Source organism: Cricetulus griseus, chromosome 2, assembly GCF_003668045.3.
Source record: "Cricetulus griseus strain 17A/GY chromosome 2, alternate assembly CriGri-PICRH-1.0, whole genome shotgun sequence".
In the NCBI taxonomy this organism is placed as follows: Eukaryota; Metazoa; Chordata; class Mammalia; order Rodentia; family Cricetidae; genus Cricetulus; species Cricetulus griseus.
In genome coordinates, this window is record NC_048595.1 from 202,774,756 (window position 1) to 202,798,762 (window position 24,007).

The 24,007-nt window shown below is 45.7% G+C and overlaps 1 protein-coding gene across 1 annotated transcript; it reads left to right on the forward strand.

Annotated features, from left to right (window-relative positions):
• The first annotated feature begins 925 nt into the window (after positions 1–925).
• Positions 926–22,601, forward strand: Gfra3 (GDNF family receptor alpha 3). Its single transcript, XM_027400726.2, has 8 exons — positions 926–1,525; positions 8,888–9,175; positions 14,085–14,177; positions 16,620–16,932; positions 20,926–21,029; positions 21,201–21,335; positions 21,716–21,804; positions 22,014–22,601. The coding sequence occupies exons 1-8, from the start codon at positions 1,441–1,443 to the stop codon at positions 22,101–22,103; spliced, it is 1,197 nt and encodes a 398-aa protein (XP_027256527.1). The 5' UTR covers positions 926–1,440; the 3' UTR covers positions 22,104–22,601.
• Positions 22,602–24,007: the final 1,406 nt, after the last annotated feature.

Below are 24,007 nucleotides of genomic sequence, written 5' to 3' on the forward strand. Positions count from 1 at the left end.
GTCTGGAAACTGGTGGGAATCAAGCCCAGGTCTGACAATTCTCCTTGTTCTCACCAGTGCCACACTGTGTTCTAGACTTTGCAGTTCCTGGTTCAGCAGCTGGCTCACAAACCCTCATCATCTGAAAATGGGCTCCTAAGTGATGTCTCCAGTCACTCTCTTCGGTGATTTGGAGGGGTCGGGGAGTGGTTGAGGGCAAGGTCTCCAGTCCAGACTGTTTTGCCTTTGAACTTGTGGTACTCCTACCTCTGCTTTCCAGTGTTGCGCTGGGGACTGAACCCAGAGCCCCACTCTATCAACCATGCTACATCTTAGTTCTGGTTAATGTTTGATCTGGTTAGCAGGGACTGGGGGGAACTAAGAGTCACAGTGGGAGGAATATCCTTTTGACTACTGCTCTCATAGGTCAAAGGGGATTAATCTTGGAGCAGCTGGATTTACCAAAGCTCCTGAGACCTGCCCTGGTTATGCTCCCCTCTGGCATTTCACCAGTCTGGGACCATTTTTCAGAATCTTGATTTTAATAATCACAAAACCTTACCCATGGAAATACTTACCAAGGACAAATAAGATAATAGATGTGCAAACTCTCTCTCTCTCTCTCTCTCTCTCTCTCTCTCTCTCTCTCTCTCTCTCACACACACACACACACACACACACACACACACACACACACCACAAAATCAAGATACCTTTGTGATGCTTCAAGGTTTCTTGGTTTGGTTTGGCTTTGTTTTTGGTTTGGTTTTGTTTTTCGAGACAGGGTTTCTCTGTGTAGCCCTGGCTGTCCTGGAACTAGTTCTGTAGACTAGGCTGGCCCGGAACGTACAGGGATCCACCCTGCCTCTGCCTCCCAAATTCTGGGATTAAAGGTGTGAGAAACAATGGTGTCACTCTGTAGCCCAGACAGGTCTGGAACTCACTATGTAGGTTAGGCTAGAATCAACTCACTCACAGCAATCCTCTTGCTTCTGTCTCCGACATTTCAGGAGTGAACCCACACCTGCTTGATTCCAGTGTTGTTACAAGGTTTCATTTGTGGCGGTTATTGTTCCTCGACAGCCAGGGGGTTCGGAAAGAGAAAAAGTGGTTTGTTTCTAGCAAATAACAGCATCTTGCCAAGGAAATTGGCAGCAGACAGTAGGTTTGGCAGACTCTAGGAGCTCACGCTGTTGACTCCAAGCGGCCCTAAGCTCTTGTCCCGCTCTGGGTCCTGGAGAAGCAGCCGCCCGATGCTGCCAGGCGCTTCAGAGTTGGAGGGCGGTGCCCGCGACCCTAGTGGGAGAGTGGCGGCGCCGGGAGGAGGGGCGGGAGGCGGCCGTGGGAGGTGCCGGCCGAGGGAGCCCAGCTCGAAAAGTCCCACGTACAGAGGCAGAGGAACGCGGCACCCTGCGCAGGCAGAGCTCCGGGAGAGCGGACACCCGGCGTCCACACCTCGCCATGGGACGCTCCCGCAGCTCACGACCGCCGCCGCCGCCGCTGGTCCTGCTACTGGTGCTGTCGCTGTGGCTGCCACTTGGAGCAGGTAAGTGTCGCCCGCCCGTGCATTCACTTAGCCAGAGCCCTCAGGGGCTGTAGGGCAAGTGGAACTAAAAGTGTTGGGACGCAGCTAGCTGCCTTGTGGTCTTGATCTTCTGTCCCTCCGAGTCTGGGGAACTAGAGTAGGAAGCCCAGAGTGTCAGAAGGGGGCTGCTTTCCAAGAGTGTGGAGCCCTAGCAAATCCTGGCCACCCACGCATCCTCGCCCCTGATTCTACTTCTTCCCTCTTTTGAGGTGCATCTAAACTAATCATTGGACAACCTGAATCCAAGGCACTACCAAGTCATCATTCTCACTACCAAGAGGTGAGAATCTGACCAGAGGCTGCCATTGGCTCTGAGTGGCCTTCAACTCTTCCATACTGCTTAAAGGAAGTAGAAACTGAAGAATTGGTGCAGACTTGACACCAAACAGGCTGGTAAACTGAATTTACTAGCCTCATTACCGTGTTGTATTGTTAAGAATGTTGCCACCAGCCTGCTTTCTTCCTACACTGGGTTATGATTTTTAATTAATTAATTGATTGATTTAATTTTTTTTTGTTTTTCGTCATAGGGTTTCTCTATGTATCCCTGGCTATCCTGGAACTCACTCTGTAGACCAGGCTGGCCTTGAACTCACAGATCCTTTTTTTGTTTTGTTTTGTCCTGGAACTAGCTCTTGTAGACCAGGCTGGTCTCTAACTTACAGATCCGCCTGTTTCTGCCTCCTGAGTGCTGGGATTAAAGGCGTGTGCAACCACCGCAGGATTTTTATTTTAAAATCAATCAATCAATCAATTAATTAAACTTTAAGACAGAGTGTCATGTAGTGGCCCTGTTCTGGGACTGGCTATGTATAAGAAGAGGACTTAACTTCTAGCCCTGCTCCTGCTCCCATGTGTTGGGATTACAGACGTGTGCCTCTCCACTCTCTCTCCTGTTTCATGTTTTGAGGACAGAACCACAGGCTTTGAATATGCTAGTAGAGCACACAACTGAGCTACAACCCCCAGTTTCACTAGATATAGGATGTTGTTTGTTTGCTTGCTTGTGAATATTTTTGCTTGTTTGTTTGTATTTTTTCTTAGACAGGGTCTCACTATGTTGCCCTAGCTGGCCCAGAGCTCTATATAAATCAGGCTGGCCTCAAAGTCACGGAAATCCACCCGCCTCTGCCTCCCCAGTCCTGAGATTAAGTTTTTTGTATTTTAGATTTTTTTTTTGAGTTTTTAAAATTGAAAATAGATTCTTCTTTCATACTGTCATCCTGATGACAGTTTCCCCTCCCTCGTCTCTCCCAGCCCCATCTACTTCCCTCTCCCCAAGATCCACTCCTCCTCTGTTTCCCTTCAGAAAAGAACAGGCCTCCAAGAGACAACAACCAAACATGACAAAACAGGATACAATAAGACAAGTCAAAAGCCCTCATATCGAAGCTGGACAAAGCAACCCAGTAAGAGGAAAAGAGGCCCAAGAGCAGGCAAAAGAGTCAGAGACACATGCATTCCCACTATTAGGAATTCCACAAAATTGGTGTAGAGAACTCCCTGTCAGGCCATATGACTTTCCCTCAGCAGGGTGCCTGGTACAGTGCCTTCCCCAGAGGATAATTGATCCACAGTAAATTTTATGGGATTATATGATTCAGGGCTGATTCAGAACCATACTCTTCTGTCCCAAGGAAGAGAATCCTAAGAGCCAGTCCCTGGAAAGAATGATAAAGACCTTAGGAATGAGGAAAGGTACTCACTGTGGGCTTCCTGCCAGAGCCCAAGTGGGAAAACAAAACAAGACAAACAAACAAACAAACACAATCTACCCGAGTTGAAGAAACCTTGAGCAAGAGACCATGCAAAACAGAGGTGGTGCTACAGAAATACAGTCAGGCAGTGCTGTAATCCTAGCACTCTCCAGGTTAAGACAAGAAGATCTTGAGTTGGAAGCCAGCCTGGAGTAGATACACAGCAATACCCTGTCTCCAAAAAAGGTCCAGGGCATGGGGAAGGGGAGTAGAATATGCCCGAGGAAATGGCTCAGATAGGTATCGTATTTGATGTACAAGCATGAGGACCTGAGTTCCATCTCTCCAGTAGTTAACATAAAACCTGGGAGCAACAGCTCACATCTGTAGCATCAGCAGTAGGGGTGGGGTGTAGGAGAGTGGAGACAGGGGCTTGCTTGCCAGCCAGTCTAGCCAAAATGATGAGCTCCAGGTTTGGTAAGATTTGTCTCAAAAAAATGAAAGTGGCCAGGCTGTGGTGGTGCACACCTTTAATCCCAGCACTCAGGAGGCAGAGGCAGGTGGACCTCTGTGAGTTCATGGTCAGCCTGGTCAACAAAGATACACAGAAAAACCCTGTCTCGAAAAACCGAAGGAAAAAAAGAAGAAAAAGAAAAAGAAAGAAAGAAAGTGGAGGACAACAAAGGAAGACACCTAACATGGATCAGTGGCCTCCACAGGCACATGATACACAAACACATTCATGTTCACTCAAGCACACATGCATGCATATGTATACAACACACACACACACACAACAACAACAACAACAACAACAACAAATAGATGAGAAAGGAAAAAAGGGAGGGACTAGTTGGTACAGCCTGTCTCCATCAGTAAATCTGGGCAGTAAGAACTCATCATTCAGACTTGGCTGCCCACCAGGAAATTCCACTAGTCCCAACATATGGCTGCTTGTTAGGGTCAGAGATAAGCATTAAACAGATACCTTCCTCATTAATTGGTGAAGCTGAATGACAGACAGGTCCATTCCACAGTAACACTTGTAATGATTTTGGCTCAGGTGGCCTTACCAGGGCCTAGGGATGTAAGTGTACCTGTCTTGCATCATTCCTAAGGCCCTAGTACTACAGCATGTGTGTGCATGAGCTCCTGCACACACATGCACACACACATACACACACACATACACACATACACACACACCCCACTGTTGTCCAGTAGCTGCAAGTGTTGCTTATGAGCAAAGACTAACAGGGAGTTTTTAACAACTGAGTAGAGAAGATCAGTGCTCACCCTACAAACATAAAGGGGACTTTCCACTCTCGGGGATGTGGCAACATGACTAAAATCATTCTAAATTAGGTAGAAAACATGAGTTCTAGGTTCTAACTTTGAACTAGGCTGGACTGACTACATGCCCAAATGCTTGTTGTTTTTCTCAGCTCATTTGTCCATAAATAGGTGTTCATGCAAGGAACCACACTGGAGAGAAACAGATGAGGTTCTTGTGCCCCCAAAGTAGAGGCTGCCAATCAGTCCTTCTCTAATGAACCCAGTTAGAACCAGTTAGAAAAGGCACAACATGCTTACATGGGGTTGCCATTACTCAATGCTGGATGTAAGATTATAGGCAGGGGAGCCTGAGTGTGTCCACCCTTCCAAGAGAAATCATCTGGCTTTTTAAAGTTTTCTTCTTGAGACTGGGTCTCACTATATACCCATAGCTGGCCTTGAACTCACATAGAACACCTGCCTCTACTGCCTGAGTGCTTGGAAAAGGTATGTGCCACCATACCTGTGGAGCACCATGCTTTTTGTTGTGTTTTGTTTTGAGTTTTGTTTTGTTTTTTGGTTTTTTTTGAGACAGGGTCTCTCTACATAGCTCTGGCTGTTCTATAACTCACAATGTAGACCAAACTCACAGAGATTCACCTGCCTCTGCCTCCTGAGTTCTGGAATTAAAGGTGTGCACCACCATGTCTGGCTTGTCTAGCTGTTACATAGCCAGCTGTTACATAGCCACTAATTACATCTCTGAAAGATTTTCTTTAGGTCAAAGTAGGTAAGGAAAAGTTGTTGTGGTGTGATCTCAGTACTCATCAGTCTGACTGGGTTGCCCACTACTTCTAACCTGTGGCTGCATGTTAGGGTCAGAGGTAAACATTAAACACCTTCTCCATTACCTATCGAAGTAGAATGAATGAGGTCTATTTGACAAGGTCATCCTGATTTACATGGTGAGTTCTAGAGCCATTAAACTACATAGCAAGCTCCAACCAGCCCTGGATACCTAGGAAGACTCTGTCTCAAATATAAATAAGTAATACTAAAAAGGAAAGAAAAAAAAAATACAGATCTGTGGTAGCACTTGCCTCACTTTCAATCTCCAATTGTCGGCACAGAACTTCAGATAAAAATAAAGAAAAGAAAAGGATTAGGGATCTAGCTGAGTATTGGACCTGTTGCCTAACATGAGCAAGGCCCTAGATTCAGTTTCCCAACACCAGCCAAGAAGAAAAGAAAACATATGTGTCAATCAAAGCAAACATCTCTGCCTTGTATCAATTTATGATCTTGCCCTGAATTAAGTCCCTGTTTCACAATCCAGGAAGTAATCTCTGCTTTTTTTTTTTTCTCTTGAAATTTAAATTTAAATCCCTTCAAGTTCTTTGTGACCTGAGGGACTCGTGAATCTGCCAGACTCAGGCTCAGTCAAGTACCAGCAAAGAGAGCTTTCTTTTTGAAACTGGTTAGGACTCAACATTTGGTCCAGTTAAGTGTTTGTTTAGTTCAGTGACTGCAGTGAGACTGAAATCTGTGACATTTTTCTCAATCAACCACTAACCCAGACTTATTTATAATAAGCATCTCTTTAAGCTTTCTAGAATTCCTCAACTTGTTTAAATCCTTTTGGTAAAGGCCTTTCCTTTCCTTTCCTTTCCTTTCCTTTCCTTTCCTTTCCTTTCCTTTCCTTTCCTTCCCTTCCCTTCCCTTCCCTTTCCTTTCCTTTTCTTTTCTCTTTCTCTTTGAGACAGGGTTTCTATCTGTAGTTTGACTATCCTGGAACTCACTATGTAGACCAGACTGGCCTCAAACTCACAGAGATGCTCCTGCCTCTGCCTTGTGGGTGCTGGGATTAAAGGCGTGTGTCACCATGTCCAGCAAGCTTTTTCCAGTTTTGTTCAATATCATCCTTAGTCATTAGGAAAATGCACCACACACACACACACACACACACACACACACACACACACACACACAGAGTAAATAAATAAATCTCATGCCTTCCTTAAGTATTTTTGAAAATTCAAGAGCTTTGCCCCCATCTTACACATATGAAGTTATCTAGTAAAACTTCTATTTTTATATTCATGCATATTTTGCCTGAATATACTTGTGTTCCACATGTGTACATAGTCCTTGAGGTCAGAAGAGGGTGCAGGATTTCCTGGAACTGGTGTTACAGATGGAAGAATGCCATGATGTGGATGCTGGGAATTAGGCATAGGTCCTCTGCAAGAGGAGCCAGTGCTCTTAATCTCTGAGCTCTTCATCTCTAGCCCCCTTCTTCTTCTTTCTTTTTTGAAGATTTATTTTATTATTTTTGTGTATATGTGTATTTGTGTATCTCTCTCCTTTTCTAAGTGAGTGCAATGCCAATAGAAGCCAAAAGAGTGTTGAATACCCTGGAACTGAAGTTGCAGGCAGTTATGAGCTGCCTGATGTGGGTGCTGGGAATTGAACTCAGGTCCTCTGGAAGAACATTATTCTCTCTTAAGAGCTGGGCCATCTCTACAGCGCTTTCTTCTTCCTCCTCCTCCTCTTCCTCTTTGTCGTGGCCTGGCTTGACTCAGTCCACAGAAGCCATGAGGTCGGCCTGAGTGGGGGAGCATGGACTTGGAAGTTCCTAGCAACCCAGCAGCCACGAAGACCAGACACAGGCATCTTATCATCTTTGGAGAGCTCTCAGTTCCACGCTGCAGACTGGAGTCTCCCATTTATTCCAGCATCTTCCTCAACTGCTTTCTAACCGTTCTTCTCTAACACCCGAGACTATTTCTCCTCATCCCCTCAGCAGATACCTCTAAACAGTCTCTCCTCACGTAGACCTAGCCCTCCACCCTGGTGCAGGCCTATTAAAATGCTTAGTTCTGTAGAGATGCAAAACTAGGGGACATTCTCCACTGAGGCTATGCCATTCAACAGCAAATCAGCTAGCATCTGCAATACAATGCAGACTAGAGCTCCCAGATACTGGAACCAGAGGTCTGGACCCCCAAGAAATTTTCTAATAGCATAATTTTCAGCTCCCAACACATCTTCATCTTTTATATTTGTTTACTTATCTGGGGTGATGGATGGCACACATATGGAGGTCAAAGAACAAAAGAACAACCTGCAATAGTTTCTCAGGCTTGGTAGAAAGTTCATTTTGCCAGTCCAGACAAGTCTTCTAAACTGGGCGTAGTGGTGCATGCCTGTAATCCCAGTTTTTGGGATGTAGAGTCAGGAATATCAGGTTCAAGGTCATCTTCCACTATAGAGAGTCTAAGGCAAACCTTGACTACTTAAAGCCCTAGTTCTAAAAACCAACATGGTTTGTGGTGGCTCCTGAGGGATTGTCTCCAGGCCAGCCTGTGCTAGGCTACAGAATAAGACTCTTATTTAAAGAAAAGGAAAGAAAGCAAGGAAGCCACATGCTTGGTAAGTGACAGAGTTACTGTCACCTTTTCATGGATTTTGCAGTTTACAAGTTCTCATCATTATGGGTAAATTTCACAAATATGTTACTGAGCAAAAGAAGCTTTGTCCTTCATGATGGTTTATACCTGTAATCTCAGCACTCAGGAGTCTGAGGAAGGAGAAAGGGTTGAGAGTTCAAGGCCAACTGAACTCCTGGGGTACATTAGGCCATTTAGCAAGAAAAAGAAAAGAAAACCACTAAAAGGGGGGGCTAGAGAGATGCATCAGGAGGTAAGAGTGATTACTTAGTAAGCATGAGTATTTGAATTCAAATCTCTATAATCCACAGGGGGCAAAAACAAACAAACAAACAAACAAACAAAAAAACAGTCATGGCTGTGTGTACTTACAACCCTGGCATTATGGGGCAGAGACAGGCAGATTCTGAGAGCTTGATGGTTAGCCAGCCAAGCCAAAAAGATGAGCTTCTGGTTTAGTGAGAGATCCTGTAGCAAGGCAACAAGGCAGAGAATAGACAAAGATGCCCTATATCCTGCTGTGGCTTCTGCATGTACTGCACACAGGCAATACCCCACACAAATAAATAAATAAACAAATAAATAAATAAATAAATACACACACACACACACATATATATACACACACTTGCCAAGATGCAAAAAAAAAAAAACCCACATATTAAGTGATTGAAAATAAAACTGATCTCTTACGTATGCAGGGAATTGAACCTGGGTCCTCTGGAAGAGCAGCCATTGCCCTTAACTTCTGAGCCATCTCTCCTGCACCCTCCACATGTATTCTTAAAGGGCTTTGTGATACCCTAAGATGTGCTCATGATTTCATTGGAATCTGCCCTGCCTTACCTCATGATAGTATTCCCTGCAGATTTTGTGGCCTCACTCGATTTCTGTCTTTACAGGAGACTCCCTTCCCACAGAGAGCAGGCTTGTGAACAGCTGTATCCAGGCTAGAAAGAAATGCCAGGCTGATCCTGCTTGCAAGGCTGCCTACCATCAGCTGGAGTCCTGCACCTCCAGCCTAAGCACCGAATCACCCCTAGAGGAGTCTTCCACGTCTGCAGACTGCCTGGAGGCAGCACAACAGCTTAGGAACAGCTCTCTGATGGGCTGCACATGCCACCGACGCATGAAGCACCAAGCTACTTGCCTGAACATTTACTGGACTGTTCACCCTGCCCGAAGTCTTGGTAAGGCCACTCTCCTAGAGTGTACTAAGCAGGGAAGGGAGATTTGGGGAAGTCGTTTCGAAATGGTATCAGACCATATAGTGGATTTTGGTGGGGATGAATGAATTCTTCATGTGGCATCAGTAAGAGATGCAGAGAAAATTCGGCATTGTTTTATTGGGTCCTCTACCTATTTCTGCCTTTCTTTTAAAAATATTTTTAGGGGCTGGAGAGATGGCTCCGTGGTTAAAATCACTGGCTATTCTTCCAGAGAACCCAGATTCAATTCCCAGCACCCACATGGCAGCTCACAACTGTCTGTAACTCCGGTTTCTTGGAATCTGGAATCTGACACCTTTACACCAACACACATAAAATAAGTTGAATAAATTATTAGAAAATATTTTTAGCCTTTTTTTGTTACCACAACATAGTTCATTAAAAAGCTGACTAATGGCCTGGGGGTAGTGGCTCACACCTTTGATCCCAATAGTTGGGAAGCCGAGGCAGGTGAGTGGGCCTCTGAATTCGAGGTCAGCCTGGTCCACAGAGTTTGTTCCAGAATAGTCAGGGCTATACAAGGAAACCCTGTCTCAAAAAACAAACAAAAATATTTATTTATTCATGTGTGTAGATATATGTGGAGGTCAGAGGACAATTTTGTGGAGTTACTTCTCTTCTTCTACCATATGGGTTCTAGGAATCAAACTCGGGCTGTCAGGCATGTTGGTAAGCCCTTTTAACTGCTGAGCCATCCTGCTGGCCCCTTGCATCCACTTTCTTGCCTGTATCATCTTCTTCACAAAGCTCTTAAGCCAGGGAGATTCCCAGCCTGAGGAGTTCCTGAAATAGGATATTGAGAGAAAATGAGGAAAGTGGTCTCAGCTCATAACGGGTTGAAAACACCACGGGGCCTACTGACTCAGAGAGAGTAAGAAGTCGTACATTATTGAAGTTTGTAACAGAAAGGTTTTCATTAACCAGACAGGAGGCAGCTAGAGCGAAGGCACAGAGGAAGCCAAGCAGAAAATTCTCTACCCATCAGCCCCTGTCTCTACTCATCAGCTTTGTGTAGCCCTGGCTATCCTGGAACTCACTCTGTAGACCAGGCTTGCCTTGAACTCAGAGGTCCACCTGCCTCTGTCTCCCAAGTTCTGAGACTATGTGGTGGTGATAACAAAAAAGACTTCCATAGGTGAACATGGAGGCTTATAATCCCAGCACTGGAGGGACTGAGGTATGAGGACCCCCACAAATTTGAGGATAGCCTAGGGTAGTGAGACCCTGTCTCAAACAGCAAAACAAAACAAAAACCCAAAACAAACAACCAAAAAAAAAAAAAAAAAAGGGCTGGGGAGGTAGCACAGTCAACCTTGCAAACATAAGACCTAAGTTTGATCTCAGAATCCACATTAAAACAAAACAATGCCCATGTGACATTTGTAATTCCAGTGCTGGGGAAGCAGACAGGCAGATCCCTGGGGTTGCTGGCCGGATAGCTGAGCCTGCTTGCTGAGTCCCAGGCCAGTGAGAGGCCTTCTCTAAAAAAACAGACAAATAAGAAAACAAAACAGGGAGTGGGTTGGGGAGGGGGGCTGGAGAGTTGTTTCAGTGGTTAAGAGCACTGGCTGCTTTTCCAGAGGACGTGGGTTCAATTCCCAGCACCCAGGAGGTGACTCCCAACCATCTGTAACTTCAGGTCCAGGGGATCTGATACCCTCTTCTGGCACTGAACACTTTTATGCTTTTGCTTAAGGGTGTTAACTATGAGTCACAGAATGACCTTAGATGTGTGTCCTCCTGCCCTCAACCTTTGAGTGTAGAGACCACGGTATATGTCCTGGATCATGAAAATTTCTCTGCTGGTTCTGGATCTGGCTCCTCTTGATCTAGAAACCCATACATTGGAAAGACAAGTCATCCGCAGGACACAAATAACGCACAGAAAGGGGGCGCTGGGAGGCGTAGGACACACTGATTCACAGCTCATGTCCCTAAGAAGAGGGGTGTTCCCTTTGCTGTGGGTGTGCAGTTGCCCTGTCCATTGTTCTGTAGGACTCTTGGCCCAGCCCTCTGCCAGGTTCTTGCTTTTCAGTTACTCTCTCTGGCCATGCTTAAAATGGGCATTGGAGACTGCAGTCTCCTTGGGGACTGAGCTCTACTCTCAGCCTGCTTCCTGCCTGAAGGATGTCGGGGATTGTAAGTCTGAGTCTCTTTTAATATGGGCTGGTAGCTCTTGGCTGTACAACACATAATTGCTTTTTATATCTTTGATTTCTGTCATCTCGTGGGCCCAGTAGCCTTTCCCACAATTTAAGACATGTGCTTTCTTCTAGACCGAATTAAAAGTCCCTTGCCCTTGTTAGGCCTCCATGGGAGTCACTGCTTTAATTTTTTTTTTTTTTTCTGACTATATTTGTCCAACTGACAGGATTCACTGCTAACCCCCTTGATCAATCGAGAGATCCCAACGACCACCAGGGCACCCATGTGTTTAATTTGTCTTTCTTCCTCATTGAGTTATGACCAACTTTATAACTCAGAACCCTTTCCAGCCTTGTTTTCTGTATGAATCAGAGAGAAAATTGCATCTCTTAATCCTGAAAATCCTGAAATTCCTGATCTGTTTTTGTTTTGTTGTTGTTGTTTTTTGCAATGGTGCTTTTGAAACATGGTTTCTACCTGTATGATCAGACTTATAAACAGCAATGTGTGTTTCTGCTTCCCAGGTCTTTTTTTTTTTATTTATTTTTTACATTCCAATCCCATTCCCCCTCCTTTCCTCCCACTCCCTCCATTCCCCTCCCCCATCTGCTCCATGGAGAGGGCAAGGCCTCCCCTAGGAAGTCTACTAAGTCTGTCCCATCATCTTTTTGAGGCAGGATCAAGGCACCTCTCCCACATTGGCTGTGGGGACACACGATACAGCACAGGAATGCGAGTGAGGACAGGTACTGATCTGAACCAAAATGAGAAAACCAGAGGAAAGAAAGACTTGGTGACCGCACAACCAACACCTCTTTCCCACTCATCCTGTGGGGTTCTGGACTCCTGAAGGGCACTTACTAGGTTATAAGCATTGTGGGTCTCAATAAACCTGTGTCTAGGTTGAGCAAGGTATCTCTTGCTTTTTGCTTTTTGAGACAGGGTTTCCCTATGTAGTTTTGGCTGTCCTGAAACTTACTTTGTAGTCCAGCCTGGCTTCAAACTTAGAGATCTCCCTGACTCTCTGCTGTCTTGAAAACCAAAAAAAATAAAAAAATAAAATGCTAGATTAAACAAGGGCTTTTAGAAAGGGAAATGCATTTCTTGTTTTACATCTGCTGCCAGCTACCATCAGTTGACTTTGCTCTACCTTCCATCTTCATGGAAGGACCCAGACTTGTAGAGAGACAAGAGGAGCAGCAGAATCATGTGATGGGTCTAAAACTTCTGCTCAGATATGATTTACATCATTTTAGCCTAAACTCCATAGGCTGAAGCAAGTCACATGGCCAACCTGACACCAGTGGGCTGAGCATGCATTTTCCTCTCACTGGGGACATGGAAGTCCCATGGCAACAGTTGGGAGGTGAAACCCTCCCCCAGGATTGGGTGGTGGGGCAGTGACTGGAAGTGGGGACACCATCCACTGCATTCCTTTTTCCTGTTCCACTACTCATTCCTGTCGTTCTCTTTTTGATCTTCCCCAGAGACATCTTCTGAGGCTCTGCCACTTCCTGCTGCCAGGTCTTTCTTAAAGCCCACTCTCCTCTGTTTGACTGACATCCGTGGTCCTGCAGTCCTCAATATGCATTTACAAAGGCCTGTTGGGTGACACCAGCAAGCTCACCTCTTTCTTCCAATGTGATCAATTTAGAGACAGGGTCTCAGGTACCCAGGCCGTCTTCTGACTTTCTATGTAGCCAAAGATATCCATGAACTCTTGATCTGCCTACCTCTACTTCTTCAATGCTGGCATCACAGGCAGGAGCCACAATACCCAACTTATTGCTGGTGCTGGAGGTTGAACCCAGGGCTCTGTACATGCCAGACAAGCACTCTAATCCTGAGCTGCATCCCAGCCCTCAGCAGCATTTATTAACTAGCATTTATTGAGACCCACAATGCTTATAACCTAGCAAGTGCCCTTCAGGAGTCTAGAGGCCCACAGGATGAGTGGGAGAGAGGTGTTGGTTGTGGGGTCACCGTGTCGTTCCTTCCTCTGGTTTTCTCATTTTGGTCCAGGTCAGTACCTTTCCTCACTTCCATTACTGTGCTGTATCATGTGTCCCCACAGCCAGTGGTCAAGCCTAGAAACAGTTCATTTTTGTCCCTTCTCTAATGGCAAGAGAAAGCGAAAAAATCTCCTTGCTTGACTGTGTGCCCACAGGCAGTATCTATACTTAGGAGCAGAAATTCTGGGAATCAGTATAGATTTTATATCTCCCCCACCCCCGCCCTCCGCCCCTTTATTTGAGACAAGGTCTCACTATGTAGCTCTAGCAGTCATGAAACTCACTATACAGATCAGGCTGACCTCTAATTCATAGAGATCTGCCTACCTTGTCCCTGCCTTTCCTCACAGGGGTGAGGAAAGGTGTGCACCACCATGCCTATCTCAGTTCCCCTTTTTATTAAGCTAATGTGAATCTAAGCAACTCAGGACCTCTCGTCCTCGGTTTCCTCTTACCTCAGTGTGTGTGTGTGTGTGTGTGTGTGTGTGTGTGTGTGTGTGTGAACCAGTGAGTTTAACAAATGATAGCTCTTAATTATTCTCATATATTTATTCATCGGGCCTAACCTGTACCTTCATGGTTCTGAATTTTTCTGCACAGCTCATAGCTCCCTAGGTACGAGGCCTTGCAGTCTGACCCAGCAATTTCAGCCCTCCCTGCTCCCTTTCACAAGTTCTTGTCGTTGGCGTTCACATACTCCCTGTTCTCTCTAGGTGACTACGAGTTAGATGTCTCCCCCTATGAAGACACAGTGACCAGCAAACCCTGGAAAATGAATCTCAGCAAGCTGAGCATGCTCAAACCAGGTGTGGAGGGCAAGCATAGAATGGGGAAGGGGAAGCTGGGCCTGGGCTCTGAGGGGAGGGTGTCTGAAGGGAGCATAAACTGGGGGTGATTTGTGGGGAGAGTTTCTGCCTGCTGTGTCAGGATGTAAGTCTGAGCTGTGGTGCATGGTCTATGTTCACAGGAGTGATTAAAAAGTAGCAGTTACTAGGGAAACCTCCAGAGCCCATTAGGGCCATTGGTCCTCAGGAAGGGTGTGTGGGACCAGCAGCGGCAGAAAACATGCTGAAATGGAGTATTTACCCACATTGAAGGTGGCCAGGAAAGCAGTTTCTTCAGAAGTCCCTAAGGACTAGGAAATTGCTTGTTATCAACCATTCTAATGGGGTGGGTGAGAAGTTGGGCAGAAAAAAGTAGCAAGCCTCTCATTCCTCACAGGGGTCACTCAGGGTAGAAGCTCTCAGTCCAGCAAAGGCTGTGATCCACATTTTCCCCAGGAAAATGAGGCTGTGAACTAATTGAGCAAGAACACAGAAATGCACTGTGGGGTGGGGTATGGGGGTGGTGTGTGGGGGGGGCGTAGTTCATGCCTTAATCTAAGCTCTTAAGAAGAAGAGGCAGGATGATCAGGAATTCAAGGTCATCTTCAGCTACCTTGAGTTCTGGGACAGTCTGGGCCACCTCTTTAAAAAAACAAAACAAACAAACAAACAACCCAAAGAATATGTCCAGGCACTAGTTTTTAAGATACAAGTAAGATTTATTATATAGTTGGTTCTGTATTTTTTAAATTAGAATTTTTCTTGTTTTTGAGACAGGGTCTTGCTGTGTAGCCCAGACTGACCTTGAGGTCTTGCTCTTTATTCTTCTGCCTCCAAGTGCTAGAATTATATGAGTATGCCTGGAATAATTACTCGTGTGTGTGTGTGTGTGTGTGTGTGTGTGTGTGTGTGTGTGCGTGCGCGTGTGTGTGTGTGTGTGCTCTCGTGCGCGCACGCCCGCTTTTTGTTTGTTTTTTGTTTGTTTGTTTTTAGTCCTGGCTGGCTTAGAACTCACTATAAAACTCAGACTGGTCTCAAGCTCACAGAAAGTCACCTGCCTGTGTCTCCTTAGTGCTGGAATTATAAACCTATGCCATTACATCCAACTTAAGAATTAGAATTTTTATTAAGGATTCCCCCCCCAAAAAAAACCCCAGGGTTTCATTGTGTAGCTATGGAGGCTGTCCTGGCACTCACTCTGTAGACTAGGCTGGCCTCAAACTCACAGAGATATGCCTGACTCTGCCTCCTGAGTGCTGGGATTAAAGGCATGAGCCACCAACGTCCGGCTTGAGTTTTATGTTATAGTCAGTTATGTATATTAGAATTGGATTTTAAGGAAAAACCCCACAAATTTATACCTAATAAACCCATTAAGAGAAATTAATAAATAACCTGTAAAAATCACTGACTGGCTGGGCGTGATATCTATATCTCTATATCTCTATATCTATCTATATAGATATATAGAGAGATATAGAGATATAGATATATTCATTCTACTTTTCAAAGTTTCAGAATGTGGGAGAATTTTCATATGTGAATCAGTAAATGAAAGACGGGCATGGTAGCTCATACCTGTAACCTCACACTTGGGAGGTAGAGTAAGAAGAGGATGAGAAGTTCATGGGCGTCCTTGCTAGACGGTGAGCTCAAGGCCAGTCTGGGCTACATGAGTCCCAGTCTCAAATACAGGACGGATGAGATGGCTCAGTAGATGAGGGCACTTGCTGCCAAGCCTGACCACCTGGAACCCATATGGTGCAGGAAGAGAACCAACTCCCTCAAAAGTTGTCCTGCAGCTTCCACACACACTCTGTACACACACACACACACACACACACACACACACACACACACACACACACACACACACACACACACACACACACACACACACACACACACACACACACACACACACACACACACACACACACACACACACACACACACACACACACACACACACACACACACACACACACACACACACACACATTAAAAAAAAAAGAAAAAATATCTCCTCAAAAACAAGCCTTGTTCTGCTTGTTTGTTTGTTGCAGAGAGCTTCTTGGTTGTTGATTCCCACCACCAGGTCTCACTGCATTGGATCAAGGGCCCCCCACCCCCTTTGTTTACTTGAGCGGTCTCTTGCTAGGTTGCTAGATAAATGAGTGGGTGTTACTTGTATGTGGGGGGTGGGGGTGGGGTGGGGGGTCGGGGTGGTGGTGATGATGATGATGATGATTTTACCAGACCAGGTAAGAGCAGGGAAGGAGCTAGAGTTTGTGAGAGGATTGTTAGGAGTGGATTAATTCACACAGCCCTTCCTTTCTGCCGCCTCAACTACTGAACTACTGGTCACCTCAGGGTTTGCTGGGTTGCCTAGTGAGACTCACCTGGTGACTGCTCTCCCCACAGACTCGGACCTCTGCCTCAGATTTGCTATGTTATGTACTCTTAATGACAAGTGTGACCGCCTGCGCAAGGCCTATGGGGAGGCATGCTCAGGGTTCCGCTGCCAGCGCCACCTCTGCCTCGCACAACTGCGCTCCTTCTTTGAGAAGGCTGCAGAGTCCCACGCCCAGGGCCTGCTGCTATGTCCCTGCAGTCCCGAAGATGTGGGCTGTGGGGAGCGTCGGAGGAACACCATCGCCCCCAGTTGCGCCCTCCCTTCTGAGATCCCCAATTGCCTGGACCTTCGGAGCTTCTGCCGAGCGGATCCTCTGTGCAGGTGCCCTGTGAGGGTGGGCAGGATGGGCAGGGATGTGGAACACCTCTGTATCTGGGTCTGGCTATCCTTCTGCAAAAGCTGCATCTGATTCCCCACGAAACTGAGAGCCTGATAGCTGTTTGGATATTTTGTGAAATCCTCCCTCTGGCCCTTCCTTCTTCCTTCCTGTAGCCCAGGATGTCCACCACATTATGTAGCCTACGCTTCCCCCTGGATTTCCTGAGTGCAGGGGATTATAAAGACACCCCACTGTTCCTGGTCATGAGACTTACTTTATTTTACTTTTTGAGGCAAGATTTCATATAACCCTGAACTCCTTTGATCCATCCCTTCACCTCCTAAATGACCACACAGGGGCACAAAGTGAGATGCTGCCTAAAAACAAAAACAAAACCAAGTTAAAAACAAACGAAACCCCCTATGTTTATTTATTCATTTATTTAAGGGGTGAGGAAAGTCGGGTAGGCCTGCAACCTCAGAGTTGCACTTGTGGAAGCCAAAGGTCAACTCTCTCCTTCCACTAAGTAGGTTGTGGATAAAAAACTCAGTCTTCAGGCTTGGTAGTAAGTGATTTCATGTCACTGGTCCAGAAATTTTTTCTTTTCTTCCTTCCTTCCTTCCTTCCTTCCTTCTTTTTTTTTTTTTTTTTTTAATTTTGTTTTTGTTGCTGCTGCTGCTGCTACTGTTTTTTTGAGAAAGGTCTCTCTAGGAACTTTCTAGGTAGACCAGGCTGGCTTTTAAACTCAGAGATTTGCCTGCCTCTGCACTGGGAGACTCTGGGATGTGGTGGTTTGCGCCTGGAGCGCGAGGCAGAGACAGAATGATCTCCAAGAGCCTCTGGAGCAGGCAGCAGCAGAACTAAGAAAGACTGTGTCTCTCAACAAGTGGAAGGCGCGAAGTGACATCACAAGGTTGCCCTCTTATCCCTGTACACATACCATGGTTCCCTAACCACCGCCGGTGTAAATAAGCGGGGGTGGGGGGGGGGGGGGTGGGGGTGGGGTGGGGGGTGGGGGTGGGGGGGGTGGGGGGTGGGGGGGAGGTGGAATCTCTTTTTCGAGACAAGGTTTCTTGGTAGGTTTGGAGCCTGTCCTGGAACACTGTAGCCCAGGCTGGTCTCGAACTCACCGAGATCCGTCCGCTTCTGCCTGCCAAGTGTTGGGATTAAAGGCGTGCACCACCACCGCCCAGCAGGAAAATATTTTTAATTAAAAATTTAAAAAGAAAATAATTTAAAAAGAAATAAAATTCTAATCCAAGATAGTGAACTGAGCTCTCAGCATTTGGAGCAGAAATTTAAGAACACCATCGTATGCATCCTGAGCTTGAGGCCAGCATGGGCTATGTGAGACCTTGTCTCAGAAAGACAAAAACTAAAACAAATCAAAATTAAGTTCTTTACGAACGGTAACATTCACCGAGCACTTACTCTTCCCCACAAGGCCTAGGACTCTGAGCAAGTTAACTCTAATCAGAATCCCGTGAGATCTGTAGTGGTAGCCTAGTTTTTATAGAAAACTACATAGAACCTTGGAAGCCTGAGGCAGGAGGATGCTTGAAAATTAAAAGTGATGAGAATGTCTTTACAAAGCCCATTATTGTAGATAATTAATATATGCTAATTAAAAATCCAAAAATATACTAAAACATTGCTTAGCATTCTTTTTTTAATAGATTTTATTTATTTATTATATATACAACATTCTGCTTCCATGGATATCTGCACACTAGAAGAGGGCACCAGATCTCATAACGGATGGTTGTGAGCCGCCATGCGGTTGCTGGGAATTGAACTCAGGACCTCTGGAAGAGCAGCCAGTGCTCTTAACCTCTGAGACATCTCTCCAACCCCATTGCTTAGCATTCTGTCACTATTCCAGAGAGCATTCCCCGACAGACATTCCTAGACTTTCATATAGGATGTGCTTCTCACCTCACAAGTGATTTTTTGTGGAGCCAGAGTAGATATGAATAAGATGTTTCAAAGTCAAAGTTAAATACTTGTTGAGGTGCTAGCGAGTTGTCTCAGCTGTAAATAGCACTTGAAGCTGTTGCAGAAGACCTACCTGAATTCAGTTCCCACATGAAGGCTCACAATTGTGTATAATTCCAGTTCTGGGGGATCCAACTCCATCTTTGGCCTCCATCGGCACCAGGCACACACATGGTACACACACAAACATTCAGGCAGACACCCATACATATAAAATAAAGAGAAATTAGTCTTGTTTATTAAAGCTTATACTGGGAGCTCTCAATAATAATACTAACATTTCTAGTTACTTCTTACGGACTTGAGGATACTTTAAATACTTATTATTTACTATTTAAGCTTCACAAGAAACCTATAAGATGGTTGCTATTACTATTCTGTATCACCCTCAGTTTACAAATGAGCAAATCATAGTAGAAAGAAGTGAAATAACAAGGCTGGGCGGTGGTGGCACATGCCTTTAATCCCAGCACTTGAGGCAGAGGCAGGAGGATCTCTGTGAGTTCAAGACCAGCCTGGTCTCGTCTCCAGATCGAGTGCCAGGATAGGCTACAAAGCTACACAGAGAAACCCTGTCTCAAAAAACAACAACCAAACAAAACAAAACAACCCCCCAACCCCCCCAAAACAAAAACAAAGTGAAATAACATGCTGAAGGCCTATAGGCAGAAGCTGGTTTCTTTCTTTTCTTCTTTTTCCCTTACCTTTTTATTGTCATGGGATCTTTCTATGTAGGCTTGGCTGGCCAGGAGCTTCCTAGGTATACCAGGCTGGCCTCAAACTCTCAGAAATTTGCCTGGCTCTGCCTCCTGGGATTAAAGGTGTGCACTACCGTGCCAGGCAAAAGTCAGATTTCTAAATTTGCTTTGGAGGGCAGGAATGTGACTTAGTCTTTAATTATTCTGCACTCCTGACAATGACTGTTCTAGCAGCCATTACTATAATTCCACACATTTTAAAATGAGTAAAATACTGGCCCTGCCGTTAAGGAGTTCCTAGTTGAGTAGAAGTAATGGAGAAGTAAACAATTAACCTAGCACAAGGCAAAATGTATTACACATTGAAGAAACATATACAGGATATACTCAATTTTAACACACAAAGATAGCTGGTATGGTGGGTGGATTTTGTTTGTTTTGGTTTTTAAGATTTATTTATTTTATATATACTTTCTCTACCTGCATGTTCGTCTGTGTACCATGTACATGTCTGGGACCTTGGAAGCCAGGAAAGGGCATCGGATCCTCTAGGATGGGAGTTACAGTTGGTTGTGAACCACCATGTGGGTGTTAAGAATTGAACTCCTGTCCTCTAGAAAAACAGCCAATATTCTTGACTGCTGAGCCATCTCTCCAGTCCTGGGATTACATTTAATTACAGTAATTGATGTGGGAGGACCCTCCATTGAGGGTCCACTATTCCCTGGGCTTGGGGTCCTGGGCTGTATAAAAAAGAGAAAGTGAGCTAAATACAAGTATGCATGTATCCATTCTCCTCCTCCTCTGTGCTGTGGACATGACTAGCCACTTAAAGTTCCTGCTGCCGTGGCTTCCTTACTCTGTTGGATTGTAACCTGGAATTAATTGTAAGCTAAAGTAAAATCCCCAAATTTTATCACAGCAACAGAAAGAGAAACTAAGACAACCATCTTAAAAAAAAAAAAAAAGACAACTGTCCTACCTACTGTAGGATGAATATTAATAGTCAGAGTATCTGGCATTCACCAAACATGTAATGTGTACCAGGCATTCTGTTTCATCCTCATGAAAGTTGGCCTGGTTATGCTGTTGTCCTCTCTGTTTTATAGTCAAGGGAACTTGGAAGAAGCTGCTTGAGATCATGGGACCAGGGGCTCGCATTCATAGTGATGAATGAATTATGATGGGTGTATTGCTGCAGGCAGGAGAGGAGCTGGCACAAAGACAGGCATGGCCAGCTGAAGGACAGTCAGGGTGAAGCCCAGGTCCTCGGTGGGACCCTGGAAACTTCCTTTCTTCCAGATCACGCCTGATGGATTTCCAGACTCACTGTCATCCTATGGACATCCTCGGGACTTGTGCAACTGAACAGTCCCGATGTCTGCGGTCATACATTGGGCTGATTGGTGAGACTGGGGCATGTGCATGGAATCAGTAGGGTGGTGGGCTCTGAGGTGTAAATGCACTGGAGACAGCACCCAGGATGGTGCTGAGGTCCTGAGACAGGTGGAAGAAGATGGAGGCTGCAGTGGAATTTGTCTAGACACTGACAACCCCTTCCTCTCTTTGCCCAACAGGAACTGCCATGACCCCAAACTTCATCAGCAGGGTCAATACTAGTGTTGCCCTAAGCTGCACCTGCAGGGGCAGTGGCAACCTGCAGGATGAGTGTGAACAGCTGGAAAGGTCCTTCTCCCAGAACCCCTGCCTCAGTGCGTACACTCCTTTTACACCCAGCCCATGTAGCTAGGCCACCTGTTGGAAGAGTCAGCCGTGTGGCCCACGCAGGTCCTGTCTATCTCTTTAGTCAAAGCATCCCTCTTCTGGGCTTACCCCTCCATCCTTCCAACATGAACCCTTCTTCCTTCTCCCACTCTGCCCACTCCGCCCACTCCCAGAGTGACCTCCATGCTGCCTGTTCAACTTGTCTAGGCCCCAAGAACTTGAACTAGCAAGCAGAATGAGTCAGAATTCCACTCCCACTACCTTCCTGCCCACTGTATCCCAGGGACCCATGACATCCCCTTCTTGCCTTGGGAATCTGAGAAACTTCCTGGCACCTTGCTCCAATCTACTTTTTCTCCTGACTTAGAGGAGGCCATTGCAGCTAAGATGCGTTTCCACAGACAACTCTTTTCCCAGGACCAGGTGGACTCTACCTTTTCTGTGAGGCAGCTGCAGGTAGGACTTCCTCTATCACATACCTCAAGATTTTACTGCACTAGTTGGAGAAAATACAAATCAATCAGACTAAGAGACAAGGTGGGAGAGATGCCATGAATAATATAGACCTCTAATTTGAATGTCACGGTAAGGGGACAGTCATGTGACAGGCTTCGGTGATGAAGGGACATGTCCTCTGGGCTGACTGTATTCCATTTCTTTCACAGAACTGTAGCCCTGCTCCGAGACCACAGCTCAGGCTACCTGTTCTTTCTCTCTTCATACTTACGTTGATTCTGCTTCAGACCCTCTGGTAGCTGGGCTTCCTCAGGGTCCTTCGTTCTTTCCACCACACCCAGACTGACTTGCAGCCTGTTGTGGGTGAGGAAATGACAGCCCCTGGAAGAAGATGCAGTGTGCAACACAGCAACCCTGGACCAAGCAAGCATCCTGACACATCCTGCCTGCTCCATCTGAGGGCTCCGGAGAAGCTAGGCTGTGACCTCAGATTCCGATCGGCTAGTGTTCGAACCTCCCTTACACCTTCTTCTGTCTCAGGCTGTCCCTCCTTAGAACTCTGTCACCCCAGTTTGGCCATATATTCTGGTGGTGATTTGCTTCACCCCTCCCATCCCTTCCTCCTGTTTCCCAGGGTCACCCAAAGCCTAACAAGTCAATCATTCCCTGTTGCATTCTTCAGGAAGGCAGGGCTGAGGGTTCTGAGTCAGCCGAGAAAGACGTTCCCTTATGAGGAAGGCTGCTTTTCCTGGCCCCTCGTCCCCTCTGAGTGGAAGGTGAGAACCTGCTGTCTTCACTGCTCTGCCATGTACTCCTGAACATTTGGGCATCAAGAGCTGGAGCCTTTGGGTCTTGCTTAACTTCTACTACTGTCCCCAAGTCCCCCAGCCCTTGGATCATGATTAAACATTTTGATCTAAAACTTTAATCTTTTCCCATTTTCTTAAATTGTAAGTTTATACAAGATTAGTGGTATGTGACTTCAGGCAAGTCTCTCAGCCTCCCTTGCCACAGAGTTGGAAGAAAAATAGTATAAATAAAAGATGGTATCCATCCCAACTCTAGGTGATCCTGGGATCCTGTCTAGGATCTACCACTGCTGCTGCTGAGGCCCTCAGTCACACAGCATTTGTTGAACCCTGGTGTTACTGATGTGTTCCAGTTCATAATAGGCCCAGAAAAAAGCAGAGGCTGTTCCTCGATCTCGGGGAATTTAATCCTACTGGAGTAAGGAAACATCTTCCCAATCTTCCCAAGCAGAGTCGTTGGAAGAATATATTTATAGAACTGTATTTGCTTATTTATTCATTCATTCTTTCTTTCAAAGGCTATCTAATCCATCCTGTCTCCATAAGACACTGGTGGATGGAGGAGGTTCCAAGGTAGTGATACTCAGATACTACTCTCAACCTTTTCTCCTACCAGAGTAGAGACGCAGAGAAGACAGTCGAGAAAAACAACAGTGTGATAAATGCAGCAACAAATCATAACAACCCTCATTTTTTGGCAATATAATTATACAATTATATACAATACAATTATAATATAATTGTGTGCCAATTACTATTTAATACATACTGTCTTCAAGAACTCACATTGATTCATTTAAGCCTCTGTTGTAGTTTAAAATTATTTTTTAGATTTGTTTTTTATTTTATGTTTGTGGGTGTTATGTACCATATGCACTCCTGAGGTCTACAGAGATCGGAAAGTATCACCCTGGGACAGGAGTTATCAGTCACCAGTTGATTCTCCTGCTTCAAACTCCTGAGTTCTAGGATTGCAGGTGTTAGTCAACATGTCTGGCTCCCTCCCTCCCTCCCTCCCTCCCTCCCTCCCTCCCTCCCTCCCTCCCTTTCTATGGTGAAGCTCAGAATCAAATTCAGGGCCTGTGTACACTAGGCCAAGTACTCTACCACTGAGGTATTTGTCAGTGCTCTTCCCCCACCTTCTTTTTGGGAAACAGGGACCTGTCATGTAGCATGAAGTCCCAGTTGGCCCTTGCTATATAGCCCAGGTTGACCTCAAGCTTGTGGATATCTTTCTCCTCAGTTACTTCCTGTCTGGTGAGGTTGTAGAACTTTTGAGAGGTGAGGCTTAACGGGAGGAAGAGCATCTCTACAGCAGGTCTCAGGATAGACACTCTCCATCTTTGCTCCATTTCTGCTGCTATGGAAGCAAGCCTCATGCTCCTGCCAACATA

Excerpts from the sequence above, each read along its gene's own strand:
- Gfra3 (XM_027400726.2), top strand. The coding sequence starts at position 1,441 with ATGGGACGCTCCCGCAGCTCACGACCGCCGCCGCCGCCGCTGGTCCTG. Across the intron at positions 14,178-16,619 it reads GCTGAGCATGCTCAAACCAG|ACTCGGACCTCTGCCTCAGA; the intron begins GTGTGGAGGGCA and ends CTCTCCCCACAG. Across the intron at positions 21,030-21,200 it reads GTCATACATTGGGCTGATTG|GAACTGCCATGACCCCAAAC; the intron begins GTGAGACTGGGG and ends TTTGCCCAACAG.